General features: G+C 31.1%; 1 protein-coding gene across 1 annotated transcript in view; it reads left to right on the plus strand.

Moving 5' to 3' along the window:
* The window catches only part of CSMD1 (CUB and Sushi multiple domains 1), a 2,413,561-nt gene that overhangs the window by 399,512 nt on the left and 1,996,277 nt on the right, over positions 1–17,772 (plus strand). Inside the window, exon 2 of the mRNA XM_074209535.1 lies at positions 6,029–6,245. Coding sequence (XP_074065636.1) covers positions 6,029–6,245 — 217 coding nt within the window. The remainder of the gene's footprint in view (positions 1–6,028; positions 6,246–17,772) is intronic.

Below are 17,772 nucleotides of genomic sequence, written 5' to 3' on the forward strand. Positions count from 1 at the left end.
TAGCAATCATGAAGTAAAAATTTGAAATTCTGAATATTTCTTTAATTATTGTATGATGTTATACCTTTTGGAGAATCAAATTGAAATTGAAATTAAATTTATTAATTGTATAAACAAAACATGAAGTGACATTTTTAGAAAAATTAAGAAATCTGATAAGAAAAAAGTCCCATTTCATGTAGGCATCTTGAGCTCAGTTTTGAAAGGCATAACACTATAAGTTTTAAACTACCAAGAATATACAAAGAATCATAATTTTCCTATTATAAATGGCAGCTAAGTAGTACAATGAGTGAAGGGAGCAGAACCCAATGGAACATTGTACACATTAACAACATTGTGAGTTGATCAACCTTGATGGATGCAGCTCCCCTCTGCAGTTCAGAGACCTAGACTGGGTTTGGCCAATGTTATCCCCATCCAGAAGAAGAAAAACAAAACAAAACAAAACAAATGAATAAAACACAAAAAATACCTGTACAGAATCTAAATGAACACTACATTAATTTTTTTTTAAAAATTCTCATATATTTCTTTTCCTATCTTGTGGTTTTCTTTATTTTCCCCTTAATCCTAATTCCCCATGAAAATGGCTAATCTATAAACATGTTAAATACCAATGTATTTGTACAATTTTCAGTTGATTGTTCATTGTTGAGGGGAGAGGGTTAGGAAGAGAGGATGGAAGAAAATTATGTAACTTAAAAATATACATATGAATGTGGATAAATGTTGAAAAACTTTCATAACATGTAATTGGAAAAATAAAATAAAATATCATTTGACAAAAATAAAAAGTATTTCAACTCCCTCCCCCCCAAAATTGTTTACTGTATCAGGGAGGGACAGGAGGAAAAGGGAGGGAATTTGGAACTAAATTTTTTTTTAAATGAATGCTCAAATTGTTTTTATTCGTAATTGGAAAAATAAAATATTACTCAAAAAATCATCAACCATTTAGTCAAACCTGAACATAACCAAGAATCTCTTCAATATTTCTAAAAATCTGTTCCAAAAGCTCATCCGCCATGAGAAGATATCTTCTTTTACTCTCTATTCTTATACTGATCTTAAATTTTTCTTTGGACAGTTTTTATATATTATTTAGTCCTGCTTAGAAGTTTCAGTATTTCTATGTTGCAGATTAGAATTATTTTGAATCTTGATTCACACATGGGCTGACTGTGACCCTGAGCAAGTCATTTAAATTCTCTTAATGTTATAATGGGACATTCTTCACAGGGTTATTATGAGGATTAGGTGATATAAAACATGGAAATCAATTTGCAAATATCAAAGAAGTTTACACATATTAGCTATTATTATTCTGGCTTGTTAAACAGAATACATTATTTCTTCCTGTGAAATTCTTCATTTTAATTTGAAATATATATATATATATGCATATATATATATATATATATATATATATATATATATATATATATATATATAATGTTACCCATAGGAAATAATTTCCTCTGGGAAAAGACAAATTTTTACAATGGATCCATTATGGTAACTATTTTGCCTAGTATATCTGCCATTTACTGATTTTCCTCCTTACAAATTTATGATCATGTCCTTACTGTTTTGATTTACTGTGAAGCAATTGCTAGATAAACAAGAAAAACTATTTCCTTTAAAGACCTTTCAAAATCCCACAGTTTTAATATCTACTTGTTATGGTATTATTGTTAGATTTAAATTTAGTGGAAAATGGGTTACTTATTAGTTCTTTGGTTTTAAACCAGCAAATCCCTTTTATTAAATCTCTTTTATTAAGATTTAGCAAACTCCCACAAGCATTTTACAGTATTATCATGAAAGATTTAGTTTCACTGAGACCTACTGGTGTGAAATGTTTATAAAAATATATAGTATAGCCTGAAATAATTTTCTCTTTTTCAGTTTAACAATAACTATAGGGATAACACTTCTGTTAAAATGCTTATGCTGCTTGCAATCATCACAAACTACTTAAATCCCTTAAACTTTCTGGTCTCATGTGGATACATCCATAGGGTACTAAGAGACCATTTAGTTCAATAGCAAATTATTAAAAGAAAGTTTATTATGCATCAATTTTAGGCTAGGCACTATACTTAGCAAGGAGACACATAACTAAAAAATTTTCATTTCATGTCAATAAGCATTCATTTATGACCTTTATTCAAGGCCTAGGTGCAATTTAGAAAGATTGCTATATTTGTAGTCAAAAATATGAGTATTTCAAATATTGCCTCTCATACTTACTAATTATAAGACCCTGTAAAAGTCATTTAACTTTTCATTGTTTCAGAAATTCCTAGGTATTTATCTATTAAGACAGATAAATGGTACAGTGGATAGATCATTGGCCCCACTCCTTCCTACTCTCTTATCTTCCTAATTCTGTAGTGGGCACAACACTCTCACAATCCCTCAGACTGACAATATAGAAGTTGTTCTGAAATCATGACTATCTAAACTCCCCTCCCTTCATATTCAACATATTATCAAGGTCTATCATTTTGACTTTTACAACATTTCTCTTGTAGGTTTCTCTTCTTATATCTTTCTATGTATGACTTCATCATCTCACATCTGAATAATTGCAATAACATGTTGCTTCCAAACCCTTTCCCACTCCAGTCCATCTTCCATGTAATTTTCCTAAACAGAAATCCTCCCATGCTACTCTCCTACTCTATAAACTGCAGTGCAAACTCGGTTTGGCAGTAAAGCAAAACAAAACACCTTCATAGACTATTTCCCTCCTACCTTCCTAGTCATCTTATAACTTATTACCCAAAATGTGCAATTCAATGATACTGGTCTCCTGACTTTTGAACAAATCAGACACTTCATCTCTAAGCTCTAAGCATTTTACCTATCCTTTCTCCCTTGCCCTGAAATACTCTCTCTCTCTCTCCTCAACTCTTCCTACTCATCTCCTTGGCTTTTTTGAATTTTAACTAAAATTTCATTTTCTACAGAAACCTTTCCCAAATCCTTTTAAGTCTAGTTCCTTCTCTTTGTTAATTATGTCCTATTTACTTTGTATGCACCTTGCTTTGTCTACATTTCTTTGCATATTGTCTTCTTCATTGCATTGCAAGCTTCTTGAGAACAGCGGTTGGCTTTTGAGGTTTTTTGGTAATCTCAGTTCTTATCAGAGTATCTGACACATAGGTTCTTTGATTGGTTGAATTTAAGAAGTGGAAATTATTGAAGAGTTTTAATTTTTTCCCTTAAATTTCTATAGATAGTTGCTTGCTCGTTTTCTTTGAAATCTGTAAAAAGTATCAAGAATAAGTATGGACAAATGTCATGTAGCTAAAATAAAGAATAACGTATTGACAACTTTAGTATTACAGTAATAATCTAGCAATGTTTTAAAGACCTTCAGGATATTGGATGTGTTCCTTATGAACGACCTTAGCTAGCATATCACAAAAAAAAGAAGGTAGGCATGGAATGTGATTTAAACATTACACTTTCATATGATCACAAATCCCTCAAAACCAAACTAATATCTAATGAAGATAATTACTTTTCAAGGCATAAATGACACACAAGCCCTTTCAATTATATGTATGTATATGCATGTATATGAATATTAAAATAAGATATAATATCTAAGACAAGAAAAAGATTATTGTTTGGTGTTTTAATGATAATTAAAAGGAATTGACAAAAAAGATACCATTAAGGTACTTTGGTCATACAGAAATATTAAAGGAACTAGAAGAAAGTCTAGGGAATAATTGATAAATCAGCTATATGGAGGACTTGAGGGAAAACGTAGTTTGATAAAGCACAGAGTGGTTGTAATGTGTATCAGTGGAGGAGAAATTCTGACCTTCATGAAATTATGGATCCCTTAAAGCATCCCCTTCAGTGCCTAGTATATTCTGTTACAACAGGAGATAATGCTAAATACTTCAGGAATATATTTAATAAATATGCCAATAATTTCCTGTACCATTCTGTTTGTACAGAATTTTTCACTCATGTCTAACTCTTCATGATCCCAATTGGATTTTTCTTAGCAAAGATAATTAGTGGATTGTAATTTCTTTCTTCAACTCATTTTCAGATGAAGAAATTGCAGTAAAATAGGGTTAAGTGATTTGCCCAGGGTTACACAGTCAGTAGGTATGTTGAACTTAAGGAGATGACTAAACCTTTCCTATTCCAGGCCACTTAGCTGTCCTGTTTGTGCCTTAGAGTTTGGCAAATTATTATATGTTGCTCTATAATACTATTGAATATATATATATATATATATATATATATATATATATATATATATACTTTTCTGTACAAGATCCTTTAGGTTATGAATCAACTTATACTATATTTTCTTTCAATTAATATTGACAACTTTTTATTCTATGCTGTAAACTAGGTAGGGAGGATAAAAAGAAACAAAAAGAACATGCAAGAAACTTATATGCCATTATTTTTAATCTTCTTTTCTTTACTAATATTACCTATTGCAATGTCAGAAATGTAATAGATGTTGAAATATTGGTTTTTGAATTGAAAATATATATTATTGATTATCATTAATAATGATCTAAAAGTTTACTAAATAATGTTTTGGGTAGAACAGCACTCTCAATACTATTTATGGCGAGGAACTGAGGCAAAGTAACTTCTAAGTAACTTTCAGCTTTAACAGTTGAGGAATCTATGACTTTAAAGGTTTTGTTTTTATATTTTTTATTTATCATTTTCTCCCCTCTTCCTTTACTTCCTTTTTATTAACTTTTTATTTATTTTCATCCATATGTACATGCATATTTCCAAGTTACAAAATTTCCCTCCACCCTCCCTTCCCACCCCCCTCCAATCAACAGGGAAGTCAGGTTAGAATTTTACATACATATTTTGTTCAACATGCTTACCGATTAGTAGCTTGGTGCTTGAGAAATTAGGATTAAGGGAAAGAGATACAAAAGAGGTAATTTTTATAAAGTGTTCATCAGATTTGGAATGGTTGTTTGATTTTTGCTTTGTGTTTTGTTTTGTTTTTCCTTCTCTGGTTGGGGATAACTAGTCAAATGCAGTTGTCCTAACTCTCTGGACTCCTGAGAGGAGCTGCTTCCATCAAGGTTGTTCATCCCATAATGTTATTGTTGATGTGAATATTGTTCTCTTGGTTCCACTTCCTTCCCTCAACATCAGATCCTGTAGCTCATTCCTTGATTCTCTAGAGTCCTACCATTTATGGTTTCTTATAAAACAATAGTATTCCATAGTAATCATGTGGCATAACTTATTTAGCCATTCCCCAATTGATGGGGATCCCCTCAATTTCCAATTCTTTGCCACCACAAAAAGAGGTGCTATGAATATTTTGGATCATATAGGACTTTTCTCATTTTTATAATTTCTTCTGTATATAGACTTAGAATTGGAATTGCTGGGTCAAAGAATATGAACAGTTTTATTGCTCTTTGGGCATGGTTCCATATTGCTCTCCAGAAATGTTGCATCTGCTCCCAATTCCACCAGCAATGCATCAATGACCCAATCCTCCCACAACCTTTCCAACATTTATCATCTTCTCTTTTTCTCATCTCCCTTTGCTTTCTGTGTCCCCTCCTTCTGTCCCCTTGAATTCCTAGTGATGAGTGGGAGCTTTAATCCTGAATTAAGTAATAACTATGTGAAAATCAGAACATATACCTTGTTAAAAGAGTGGATTGAGATATAAACTTAATGTCATGAAGGACTTGGGTTCAAATAGTATCTCTCATACTTAATAGCTATGTGCCCTAAGTGAAATTACTTAACCATATATACCCCAGCTACTTTTCCCAGGACATATAGGATTAAGAATAGATCGTGCAAATTCATAAACATCTTTTACAAACTCACAACCGAAGATTCATTTGCATCTATAAAGATTGAATACAATATGGTATTCTAAGCTAAATAATTCAATAGAAGCATAAAAAATATTTAAAATGTCATATAAATGGCTTTTAATTATGTTTGTCTTCATTTTTGTTTTTTGTTTTTTTCTATTTTTTAGGTCAAAACTGTGGAGGATTAGTCCAGGGTCCCAATGGTACTATTGAAAGTCCAGGATTTCCTCATGGTTATCCAAACTATGCCAACTGCACATGGATTATTATCACTGGAGAACGGAATAGGATACAATTGTCATTTCATACATTTGCTCTTGAGGAAGATTTTGATATTTTATCCATTTATGATGGACAGCCACAACAGGGAAATTTAAAAGTCAGGTAATGTACAACTATTACCTATGTTTTCTTTATGTGATGTCATCCTTTGAACAGTTGTGTACTTTTATTTTGTTTTTCCTTCACATAAAAAAAAACACAATTTAAATACAGTTGTTCACTTCTCAAATATGATTTTAAAAAGCCTATAACAAGTTTCAATTATGAAAATATAGGCCAGAACATCATAGTTAATACTAGCTTTAAGTTGGCAGATGTTAAGGCACAAAACCAACCATATAAATAAACAAATTAATTAATTAATTCTGTGTGTATGTGTGTGTGTGTGTGTGTGTGTGTGTGTGTGTGTATACACACACACATATATATATTTATATTTACATTTATGAATTTTTGCTGTTCTGAGTTTTTTTCAGTCAACTCAATGCTTACACTAGATATTGTCAAGACAAAGCATATATTTAGCATGAATTTGTTTTTAGGCAACTATAGGGTGAGGTAGATTTAAAAACAGATAAATCCAAAGAGTCTTGCTAAGAGTCCATTGGAGTGTTCTGTTTTAGCAAAAGAATATAAAAAGAATGAGAATGTGCCTTAAAACTTGCTTTGATTTGGAATACTTTTTTTTTAATCATAACTATGATCCTCTTTTCTCTTATATTTTCAGTTGGAATCCAAAACCTATAAAATGATGTAACATACTGGTTTTACTCTTATTAACTAAAGGCCTTGCATCTCAAACCCCCTTACATCCATTATTCTTTCACTAAAATTCTCCACTGTAAAGAGACTGCTTTTTATTAATTTGCCAGATACATTTTAGAGGGAACAAACTCATGTTTGAAAGGGAGCTCTTGATGCTTGCTTTAAATATTGAAGTTCTAGGAAATCATTCGAGGTAAAACCTATGATAAAATCATTGATTGGAAGGGGGAATTGATATTGGATAAGTTTAGATAAGGATTAGATATACAGTTGCTTATTGACAATTTGTATGAGGATTTTATTAAAAAGACTATAATTGATAAATATATTTACTTTATTAATGATGATACAGTATAGAAAGAGGATATCAGTAATGAGTAGGGAAAGTTAAAATCTTCATAAATGATATCGTGAAATATGTAGCTAACATGTTTCAATTTTATTTTATTTAGTTTTTGAAAATGATGCGTAAGATATTTCTTGAATTGAGTATTTTTATTTGTTTTAAAATTATGACTATATACTTGTAATTTTCTTTAGGGCCTTCCAGTTTTCTTCTAGGTCATATTAGACTTGTGGTATTAAGGCAAGTTGGCACAAAACTAATGAAATGGAAAGCCATTTCTTTCTAATTCAATGTTTGATTTCAAACAAAAAATAACTATATATATTTGAGGAAGAGGTTTCATACTATTCCTTCTCTTAAAGAGCTTTGGAGCATTTGTTCAGAATCAAATGTGTGTAGGGGATGCTAGGTGGCATAGTGGATGAAGTACCGGCCCTGGAGTCAGGGGTACCTGGGTTCAAATCTGGTCTCAGACACTTAATAATTACCTAGCTGTGTGGCCTTGGGAAAGCCACTTAACCCCATTTGCCTCGCAAAAACCTAAAAATAAAGAATCAAATGTGATTGCAGGTCATTTATATGGTTCTTCCCACACACCAAGTTTTGATGTTCATCAGTTTGATTTCATTTTCTAAATCCTTGGACATATTCCCCATATATTCATATAGAAAATTGTGTTTTGTTTTGGAAACAACACCAGGGAATTCTGGGAAGGGAAACAAGATAATGTAAATCTATTTGATAGGCATTCTGCCTAAATGTCCCAACACTAGAGAAATTATTCTCTAATTAGAATCTATCTAGTTATAATCCCTTCTAATTTTAATTCATTTTCCTTTCCACTCTGGAGCATTGCCATAATGATAATAAACACACTAGAAACTGTAGTAATATTTACAGTGTATATATATATATATATACATATATATATATGTATATATATATACAAAAATACCTATAGTCTGAAATTTCCCTTTAAAATCCTTCATCTTTTAGCCAGCATCAATGGTGAAATTAGTCAGAAAACAGAAACTGAATAAACTGAGTCTAATTTATGGTCACTAGAAAGTGTTTTTTTTTTCTTTTTTGTTAAGCTATGTCTCTTTTATGAAGGTATCCTGAAAATAATGATAGTCTGTGTGCAAGTAAAGTCACCCCTCCCATTCAAATATCAATAATAGCAGGAAAAGCATTGTGATCCTAGGAAGAACATAATGGAAATAATGGAAATGGAAATAATGGAAATTTTACAATTTTTTTCCTAACTCAAATTTTTTCTTGCCTAAGATGAATGGTAAATATGTTCTAAGTGATTTTTTTTAGTCCCAATATAATTATTACTTGAGTTGCTTTGTGTTTCTAGTACATTTCTTCAAAACTATTTTACTCAGGACACATATCTTCTATTTCTAAATTAAATGCTATAAACTTCTTCCTCCTTTCTCTCTCACATTTTGTTTGCATTGCTGAATTCTGTGAGTGCAGTAATTGTTTGAGAATGATGATCTTAAGAAGGATCACTCTCTTTAGTGCTTCCATTTCTATAGTTATATTTTGATCAGTAAAAGCAGATTAATTTAGAATTTTTCTATAATTAAAGAAGGAATAATGAATGATTTGAAGTATGACTAAAATTATGTATGTATGGATATTTTAAATGAAACATTTCAGTGTTTCAGTATTTTGGAATCAATAGATGAGTGAGTAATATCGATTACACCAAATTCTAATTAATTTTGAAAAGAGGGGCTGAATTAAATTACTATTTATTTTCACATTATCTCTTTGAACAGTTGTTCACTTCTCAAATATGATTAAGCTATAGCACTTATAGCAGTGTTGGAATTCAATAAGGTGATGATTTTTTTGAGAGGATTGATGTTCTAAACCCCTGGTGCATTAAGCTTGCATGAGTTATTATGTTGATTTATGATACACCAAAAAGTTATTTTTGGTAGCTTATAATGGGCACTGACTCAAAATTATATTGTGAGTTTTCTAGACAATATGAAGATTAATGGTGAAGAGGAATATTAAGTCACAGAGATTAAGAGAATTATCTATGTATACATGGAGAGTGGATTATATTTGAACCCTCTGCTTGAGCTACTAGATAACACCTTGATATTTGACTATTAAGTGTCTGTAGTGGGTACATTTTTTTTGTTAGCCAAAACTAAATAAAAATACTTTATAAATGAAATCCTGCCTTTTAACTTTCTTTATCATTGTGAATTTCTCTAATATATAATGTAATCTTTTACTTTTGAAAATTACAATTTGAGTTTGCACTATATAAACCTACTTTTATAGAATTTGACAAAGAATATAAAAGACTGACATAGTAGCCATCATTTCCATCAAGATTAGAAGTAGATAGTTTTTTGTTGATCCATCTGTTTCTGATTCAGCTAAAATTAATACTAGAGTTCTATGGGTTTTCAGAAGTTGTTACATTCTTGTTGCTGCTATTTTGTCCTGGTGGTAAATTAAATAAACTCCATAGAGGTAGAATTTAAAGAAATTATAAATACACCTTTATTCAAATTATGAGGGTCACTGTAGAATAAACTGTATAATTCTGGATTCAAGCAAGCTATTGGAGTTCTATCCTTCTGTTTGAAATATTTCTCTTCCTTTATTCCTCACCTTATGAGATAATATTCCATATAGACTACTATAATCACACAAGCTGAAAATTTTCTATTTTCTTACAGTACTTTTGTGGAGTTCTCTTTTTTTCTCTATCCTTTAAATATTCCCCTCTCTCATCACTCCTCTATCTCTTTCTCCAATTTCTTCCTCTCTTTTCTTTCCCTTCACTCCATTGTTTACTCTTTTTGTTTCATTCTATCTCTGTATTTCTCTGTCTCTGTCTCTGTCTCTCTCTGTCTCTGTCTCTCTCTCTCTGTCATTTTCTCTAAGTTCTGGTAATTTTTGTCTTGCCTACAAACTTTGAAGAGGAAAAACTATTTCAATACAATTTGCTTCATTTCTAAACCAGTATATTTTTTATCATAAATATTATTCAAGGAAGAGCTACATAGATTTCACCAGACTGCTAATGGGATCCATGATAAAAAAAAAAATTAGAACACTTTTTCTAATGTCTGACATAAAATTTTCTTTCATATTTTGTTCATGCTTATGATTTGTCTCCCTCAGTTCCAATACTCAGTGGTTTGAGGTGATAAGATTATTATTTTTCATTTTTTCTGCTTTCTGCTTTCTGAAAATAGAGCCTTGCAAATAGTGCTTAATACATGTTTGTTGAACTGAATCAAAGGACAAAAATTTGAGAGAAAGAGGAGTTGGATGAGAGGGCAGCCTGTGCTTGGTGATTTTAAGTTTTAGGAAATCCCCTAAATGATAAAGGCTGGCATCTTCTCTGAAGATGAGACATGGCAAAAGGAAGTAGACTGGTAAAGTTTCCATATAAGGGTCTTGCTACTTTTAAGATAAAATCTTTATCTACCACCCCATACTATCTCTCATCATAAACAATGAAAAGAGCAAAGCAACTCATATACCACCTATGAATTTTTTTTTATTTTAACTAATCTGCTTCTCTCCCTATCTACTATTAAGTTCCTTGACAAGGAATTCCACATTTTCTTTTTATCATCCAAAGTGAGTTGTGTATATTGACAATGAGAAAGAGTAGCAACAAGATAGAAATAAATGCTCCTTATTTTATACAAGTATTTCCTTATTTTATACAAGTATTTCTGTCACCTTAATGGTCTAATCATCATCTACCTCTGCTGTCATTATGACACACTATATCTGAAACAGTATTTGATTCCCCTTCCTCCACTCAAATCAGGCAGTAATTGAAGTTGGTTAAACTTGACATCAACCACCCTGTCATCATTTTATAAGACTATACTCTAATTTGAAATGGAAGCCCATTAAAAAAAGATCTTAAGTCAATGAAGAGAGATACAAGTAATGGAAAAGAAATAATAAAGTGTTATATAAATAAGGACACTAAAGATGTATTATTGGATAATAATTCTTATTTATTTTTGTCTTTGTTTTTGTGTTTGCAAGGCTATGTGGTTAAATATCTTTTTCATGATCACACAGCTAAGTAAGTATTAAGTGTCTGAGGTCAAATTTGAACTCAAGTCCTCCTGACTCCAGGGTTGGTGCACTATCTACTACTCCACCTAGTTGCCCAACAGTAATAATTCTTTAATTGAAGGTTTAAAAATAAGATCTTTATTGTTATTTTGAGTCATCCCTCCTATTTGATGAAGACTATAAGCAAATAATATGCAATGACAATAATAGAAGGAATGATGTTCTAGGACCCTTATAATGAGAAGGGTATAGATGAAAGAATACTAATAGAACATGGATTGCTATCCCTGTTTTGCTCCACAAGCAGGTCAAACTTCATGGAGTTTTAGTTTTAGTAAAGGAAGAGGATTGAACCAGAAAAATATTCAAGGTCTTCCCTGGCTATAAATCTATGATCTTATGACCTTTGCTAAGTGACAAAACAGCTAAATGTCTTGGTAGCAGGTTCCCTAAAGGACAATCATTTATCTTATATTTTTGAATGCTGCTGTTTATGATTATATGAGTTTAATTACCTACTTCTACAATCAAAAATAATAAGGTTGGGAGAAGAGGCAATAGTAAAAGGAAGCCAAGTAAGGAAATACTTTCTCCCATTACAAACTAATGACTTTCTAACTATAATACTGAAATGAAGTCACTTGTCCAAGGTCATTTGGCCTGTTTTTAATCAGTGATGAGACTCAGACCTAGTCTTCTAGTTCTCAGGCTGTGAAGGACATGCCCATTAATACTCCTAAATATGGCCCCAAATCAATTGAAATGTAATTGGTAAATGTTAATTGAGATAAATGTAAATGTTATAAACTTAGATAATACATATTAATACTGTTTCAGATATAATGTGTCATAATGACAGCAGATGTAGATGATGATTAGACCATTAAATTGTCCAAGGTAATATATTTCCTGTAGGGATTCTTATGTAAAAATTAGTGGTCCCATGTCTATTTCTAAATTCAATTTGACAACAATGCAACATATTAATATGCCTTTCAAACTTATTTTATGCAGTCATACCTTATAAACCCACTGGACTGTGGGTCAGGAGACCTATAGTTAGATTTTTACATCTACTACAATGATCCTTGACCTTTGGCACATTACTTCTTTATTCTGTACTTCAATTTCTTCATCTGTAAAATATATTAAATAACCTCTGAAGCCAGTCCATCTCTACAGTCTATGATTTCATATTTCAATTAATCAACAAAAAATTTATAAGAATCTATATCTGAATTGTTCAAGGCAAGAAAAGTACAATATGAAAACATAATCTTTCTTCCCACAAGGACTATATATTGTATTGTGTACATGTGTACACAAAACTATATAAATATTGATTTTTTATACCCTTATTTTCCTTTTAGTGCCATGATTGAATTCACAAGGTATATATATTCAGAAAAGAAAAAAATCAGACTCATCTAACATTCTCACATGTAATAATCCCATCATATTGAGAAATCCCTGAGGATAGGGAATGATTTTTATATCTTTTGTATCCCTATTGGTTAGCACAGAGCCTAAAACATAGCAAATGTTAAATTGTTTATTGATTGACTGTTTTGCTCCCTCAACCTCTTTTCCTTTGTCTCCCTAATGAATTTTGCCTAATAAGATTCCTATTGCTTATAAACTTTGTCTTTGTCAGTTTATGCAAAATGTTAAATTACAGACTTCCCTGCAATGAAAGGAGCATTATATATCTCTTACCTCTCTATCCCCACTTTCTTGGTCTTCCTATTTCCTTGCTTCTCATTATTTTATGTTATTAAGACTAGAAGAGTCAGGGGAACCTGAATTCATATGTGGCTTTGAACACTTAATAATTTCCTAGCTGTGTGACCTTGGGCAAGTCACTTAAACCTATTGCCTTGCCAAAAAACAATAACCTCAAAAAATACTGGAAGAATGTCAGCAGTGAGCTAGGGCTATTGTAGTTATTTCATTCTTGTTCCCCCAAACTAAAAGGATAGTTGTCTTAAGCATAAAACATTGAAGGAAGAGAAAATTGAATTACATTTTAATATTTCAAGGATCTCACCTCCCCCAGTTTATCTCAGTATCCCTATGCTATTTAGTAAACCATGTTACTTGTTTTAGTTCAAGAATTCATCATTTGGGGACCAAACTAGTTAGAGGCATTTAAAGTGGTTCTCAGATGACAGAAATATCATATAGCTTGAGTCTGTTTTCAAGACCTCACCAATTATATCACCCCAATTCTTTCTTTGTGACCTATATAGACCTTTCAAAGTTTATTATTGTATGGTCATAGAACAGATTTTTCTCATTGCAAATATTCAAGTCCTATATTTTAAATACTTACACCTTGTAAATCCCTATGGTAAATGCCATAGATATGAAGATAAACAGATTAACAACCCAACTCATTTTCAGAGCTTAAAAGGTTAAATTGTCCAACAAAATTGTGCTAATATTAATTCATCCCTCTATCGTTCTTCAAGATTTATAAAGGTCTTTTTGTACAGCTACTCTGTGAGATGAATTCACATATTATTAAAATCCACTTAAAATAAATAGATGATTAAATTGAGGATTTGAGGGGGCATAAGTAAGGGGGTAGGATCAATAATGAAATGAGTGTTGTTTTAGAATTAGTTGTTGCTCAATCATTTCATCTCTTTTTGATTCTTTGTAACCCCATTTGAGGTTTTCTTGGCAAAAATACTAGAGTGGTTTACCATTTTCTTCTTCAACTTATTTTTCAGTTAAAAAACCAATGCAAAAAGAGTTAAGTGACTTACCCAGGATGGCACAGGTACTAACTGTCAGAAACCAGATTGAATTCAAGAAGAGGTGTCTTCCTGACTTCAGTCCTTCCCCCTCTGTCCACTGCACCAATGCAATGAATGGGGTTAAACACTCAGCTTTGCAACTTACCTCCTGTAAAAGTTATGTTTTATTCTGTGTCAATTATGCTTCATTCTTTGTGTGTTTAGATAAGTTGTTTAAGTAACTGAGGTTCAATATCCTTCTCTGTAAAATGAAGGGGTTGGGCTTAAATGAATATTAAGATTCCTTTTAGTTTTAAATCAATGATTCTTAAAATAGTTCAGTGAGAATCATTGCTCTTTTGTTTTTTTCTTTCTTTCTTTTTCTTTCTTTCTTTCTTTCTTTCTTTCTTTCTTTCTTTCTTTCTTTCTTTCTTTCTTTCTTTCTTTCTTGCTTTCTTTCTTTCTTCTTTCTTTCTTTTAAATCTCCTGTTAACACTAGTTTATAAACTCTTAAAATTATGTTGATGAGGAATCATGTGATCAGGCTTAGTGTTTCTTGTTTTTAGCTCTCATCTGTGGCCTGGTCCCTGGTCATTGGAGTGGTCTTTGTTCACTATCATATTTACAGCATTCCATTGTCTTGGCCCTCCTAAACATCCCACTGACTTGACTTGTATTCCCTAGCTAGTGTCTCAAGGTTACGGTGTCTCTGGTGCAGCTGTCACTGGTTAGTATTCACATATTTTTTCTATTCCCCTTCAAGTTTTTCAGGATAGCACAGAAATCAATAGTTTCCAATAATACAGTTAATTCTGTCACCCAAGGCAAAAATCTTGGAAATCCACATGATACAGTAATATGTTTTTAAAGTAAATGGATACCAATTCTAGGAGGGGGAAAATTCTACTCTTCTATTAAGATGATACTTCTGGGTTTTTGCTATATGAATAGCACAGGGACACTAGTTAAGGGAATGTTTATCAATTGTTTTCCAGATTCAAATTTAAATTGATAATTTTCATGTTGATTGTGTTGAGCATTTAAATCATCCTGAATGGGGACTGAAACAGCCTGTAAGAAGGAAAGGAGTCTATGAGGAAATCTAAATGAAGCCAAATAGTATTTTTTTGCGGTCTTAAAGAGAATATCTAGTGCTAATTAGTTTTTTGTAATGGATCTATGTCATTTTAGGCATAGAGACATTATGACAGTATTGGGGGGGGTAAATTAAAAAAAAATTAAACAATACAAAGCTTCTCAGAGTTGTATTTAAGTGATGAGGGAATAAACATTTAATATAGCATTTACTATGATTGAGAAACTGAGTTAAAAGCTTTAAAAATATAATTTCATTTGACCCTCAAAAACCTTTATGGTATATGTGCTAGAATAATTCTTATTGAGGAAAATGATGCAATAAGAGGTTAAAGAACTGGCTTGCAAATATCTGAAGCTGGATTTGTCCTCAGACTTTCCTGACTCCAAGACCAGAAATCTGTCATATATATATATATATATATATATATATATATATATATATATATATATATATGTATATATATGTATATATATACATATATATATATATTTATATATATGTATATATCCATATATACGTGTGTTTATATTTGTGTGTTTGTATGTGTGTGTGTGTGTGTGTGTGTACACAGAGAAAGAATTTTAAAAATATTTAACAATCCAACAATCACTATTCTCACTGTTAGTTACATATAGATGATAAACCATAACCCTTGCCTTCAGTGGTCCTATATGCAATTTCTATACATCAGACATTTGGCCAGGTACTTAGAATTCAATGGGAAAAAAAGAAAAAAGAAAAATCCTCTCTTTGAACTTTCATTCTATTGAGACATTGAACACACACATATACACACATATATGCATGTATATATGATATTGAATTAATGTATATACACACACACACACACATATATATATATATAAATATTATATATACCTACAATGTACTCAAAAATACTGAGGCATTCACATATGTAATATATGCAAAATGAGCTTATATATATATATATATTTAAATACAAGCCTCTGTAAATATAGGAACAATCATGTATGCATATATTCATGAATATGAGTGTAATAATATGTACATACAATATGAATATAAACATCTATTTACATCCATGAATATGGGTGTCTTATGTGTATATATTTATTTATATATACATATGTATGCAGAGAAAGAAAGAAATAGAAAGAGGAACAAATTAAGGAATGAGAGGACAGAGGAGAGGTGGGGAGAGAGGAGGGAGCTGATATAACTGTAAACTGCACTTTTAAAATACAGTGAAAGTATTAATACTTTGTTAAGTATATGTGAAAAAACTTTGTCAACCATGAAATTCTATATAAAAACTAAAATTGGTAATTAAAATCATAAAATCACACAAAATAATTTTGTACTATATCGTGAAGTATAGTTATTGTTACTAACTGAATAATGAAAGATAAATATATTATGGATATTTTTTATACAATTGTGCAAATGTTGTTGTTGAAGAAATGCTCTAAATAAGACAGATCTCTTAAGGTTTGTTTTTAATCAGGCAATTACTCAAATTATGACCTATTTCTACAGTTGAGTAGATTCCTCTAATTTTATATTTGTAAGTAAAGATAGTACATAAATTTGAAGTCCTAATATTTAATGCTTTAAGCTGTCTCTCCTTCTGAATCAGGTTGCTTTTTGGGATATGATAGTTCCTCTGTTATGATTTATTAATATGTGATCTTCCTTAACCTTCACCCTGTGAAATCCCTAATTCACTTCATCTTCATTTAAATTTAAACTCCCACAAGAAACTTTTCCTGATTCTCCAATTTGTTAGTAGACACATGAACATATAGTATTTTATGTTTGCTTTTATAATTATTCCTCCCTTTCTGTGGATAAGCCCAGTTATTTATTTTTTTACTTTTGTATTTTCCAGAAGCTAATGTATAGGTCTGCAATATAGTTGGTGTTCAATAGATATTCACCACTGTTAAAATGAGTCTGTCATTTTTTGATTCATAGTTAATACACTCATAAGACATTCCATTTTGAAAATTCCTATCTACTTTTTCTTCTTGGATTAAGAACATTGACACCTTCAACCTAAGCCTAGTCTTAATACAACATATGACTCCCCAGATTAAGAAATATTACAATAAAAGAGTACAAACATGAGATGTATATGGTGTTAAGGATTGCTGAAAGAAAATATTTCAAGTATACCAATTCAATTAGAAGTTCACTATTCAAACTCAGTGATCCCTTACTCCATAGTGCTGCAGGCATTTTCACATTAAATGATAACCTTGTATTAAAGAGGAGACAATGTTTACCCTAAAGCATATTAATCTTAAGTGTTGATTCACAAATAATGGATCCCTTCAGGTTGATTTCGATTTCTTCCCTAGGATTTACTTGACAGAATCCCAATGTCACAAACCTAAAAGGAACCTCAGAGATCATCTAATAATCCATAGCATCCTGTTATAATAATTTTCTACCTGTACCATACCTAATACCTACTCACTGTTTGAAGATTTCTGTGTGGGGAGTAAAAGCAAAGACAAAAATATTAACTCTAAGGGCAAGCTATTCTCTTTTAAGAAATGAAAGATTTATTTTTCCTATTTTATTAAGCTTAGAACTGTATCTTTGGAG

Source organism: Macrotis lagotis, chromosome 1 (genome assembly GCF_037893015.1).
Source record: "Macrotis lagotis isolate mMagLag1 chromosome 1, bilby.v1.9.chrom.fasta, whole genome shotgun sequence".
NCBI classification, from domain to species: Eukaryota; Metazoa; Chordata; class Mammalia; order Peramelemorphia; family Peramelidae; genus Macrotis; species Macrotis lagotis.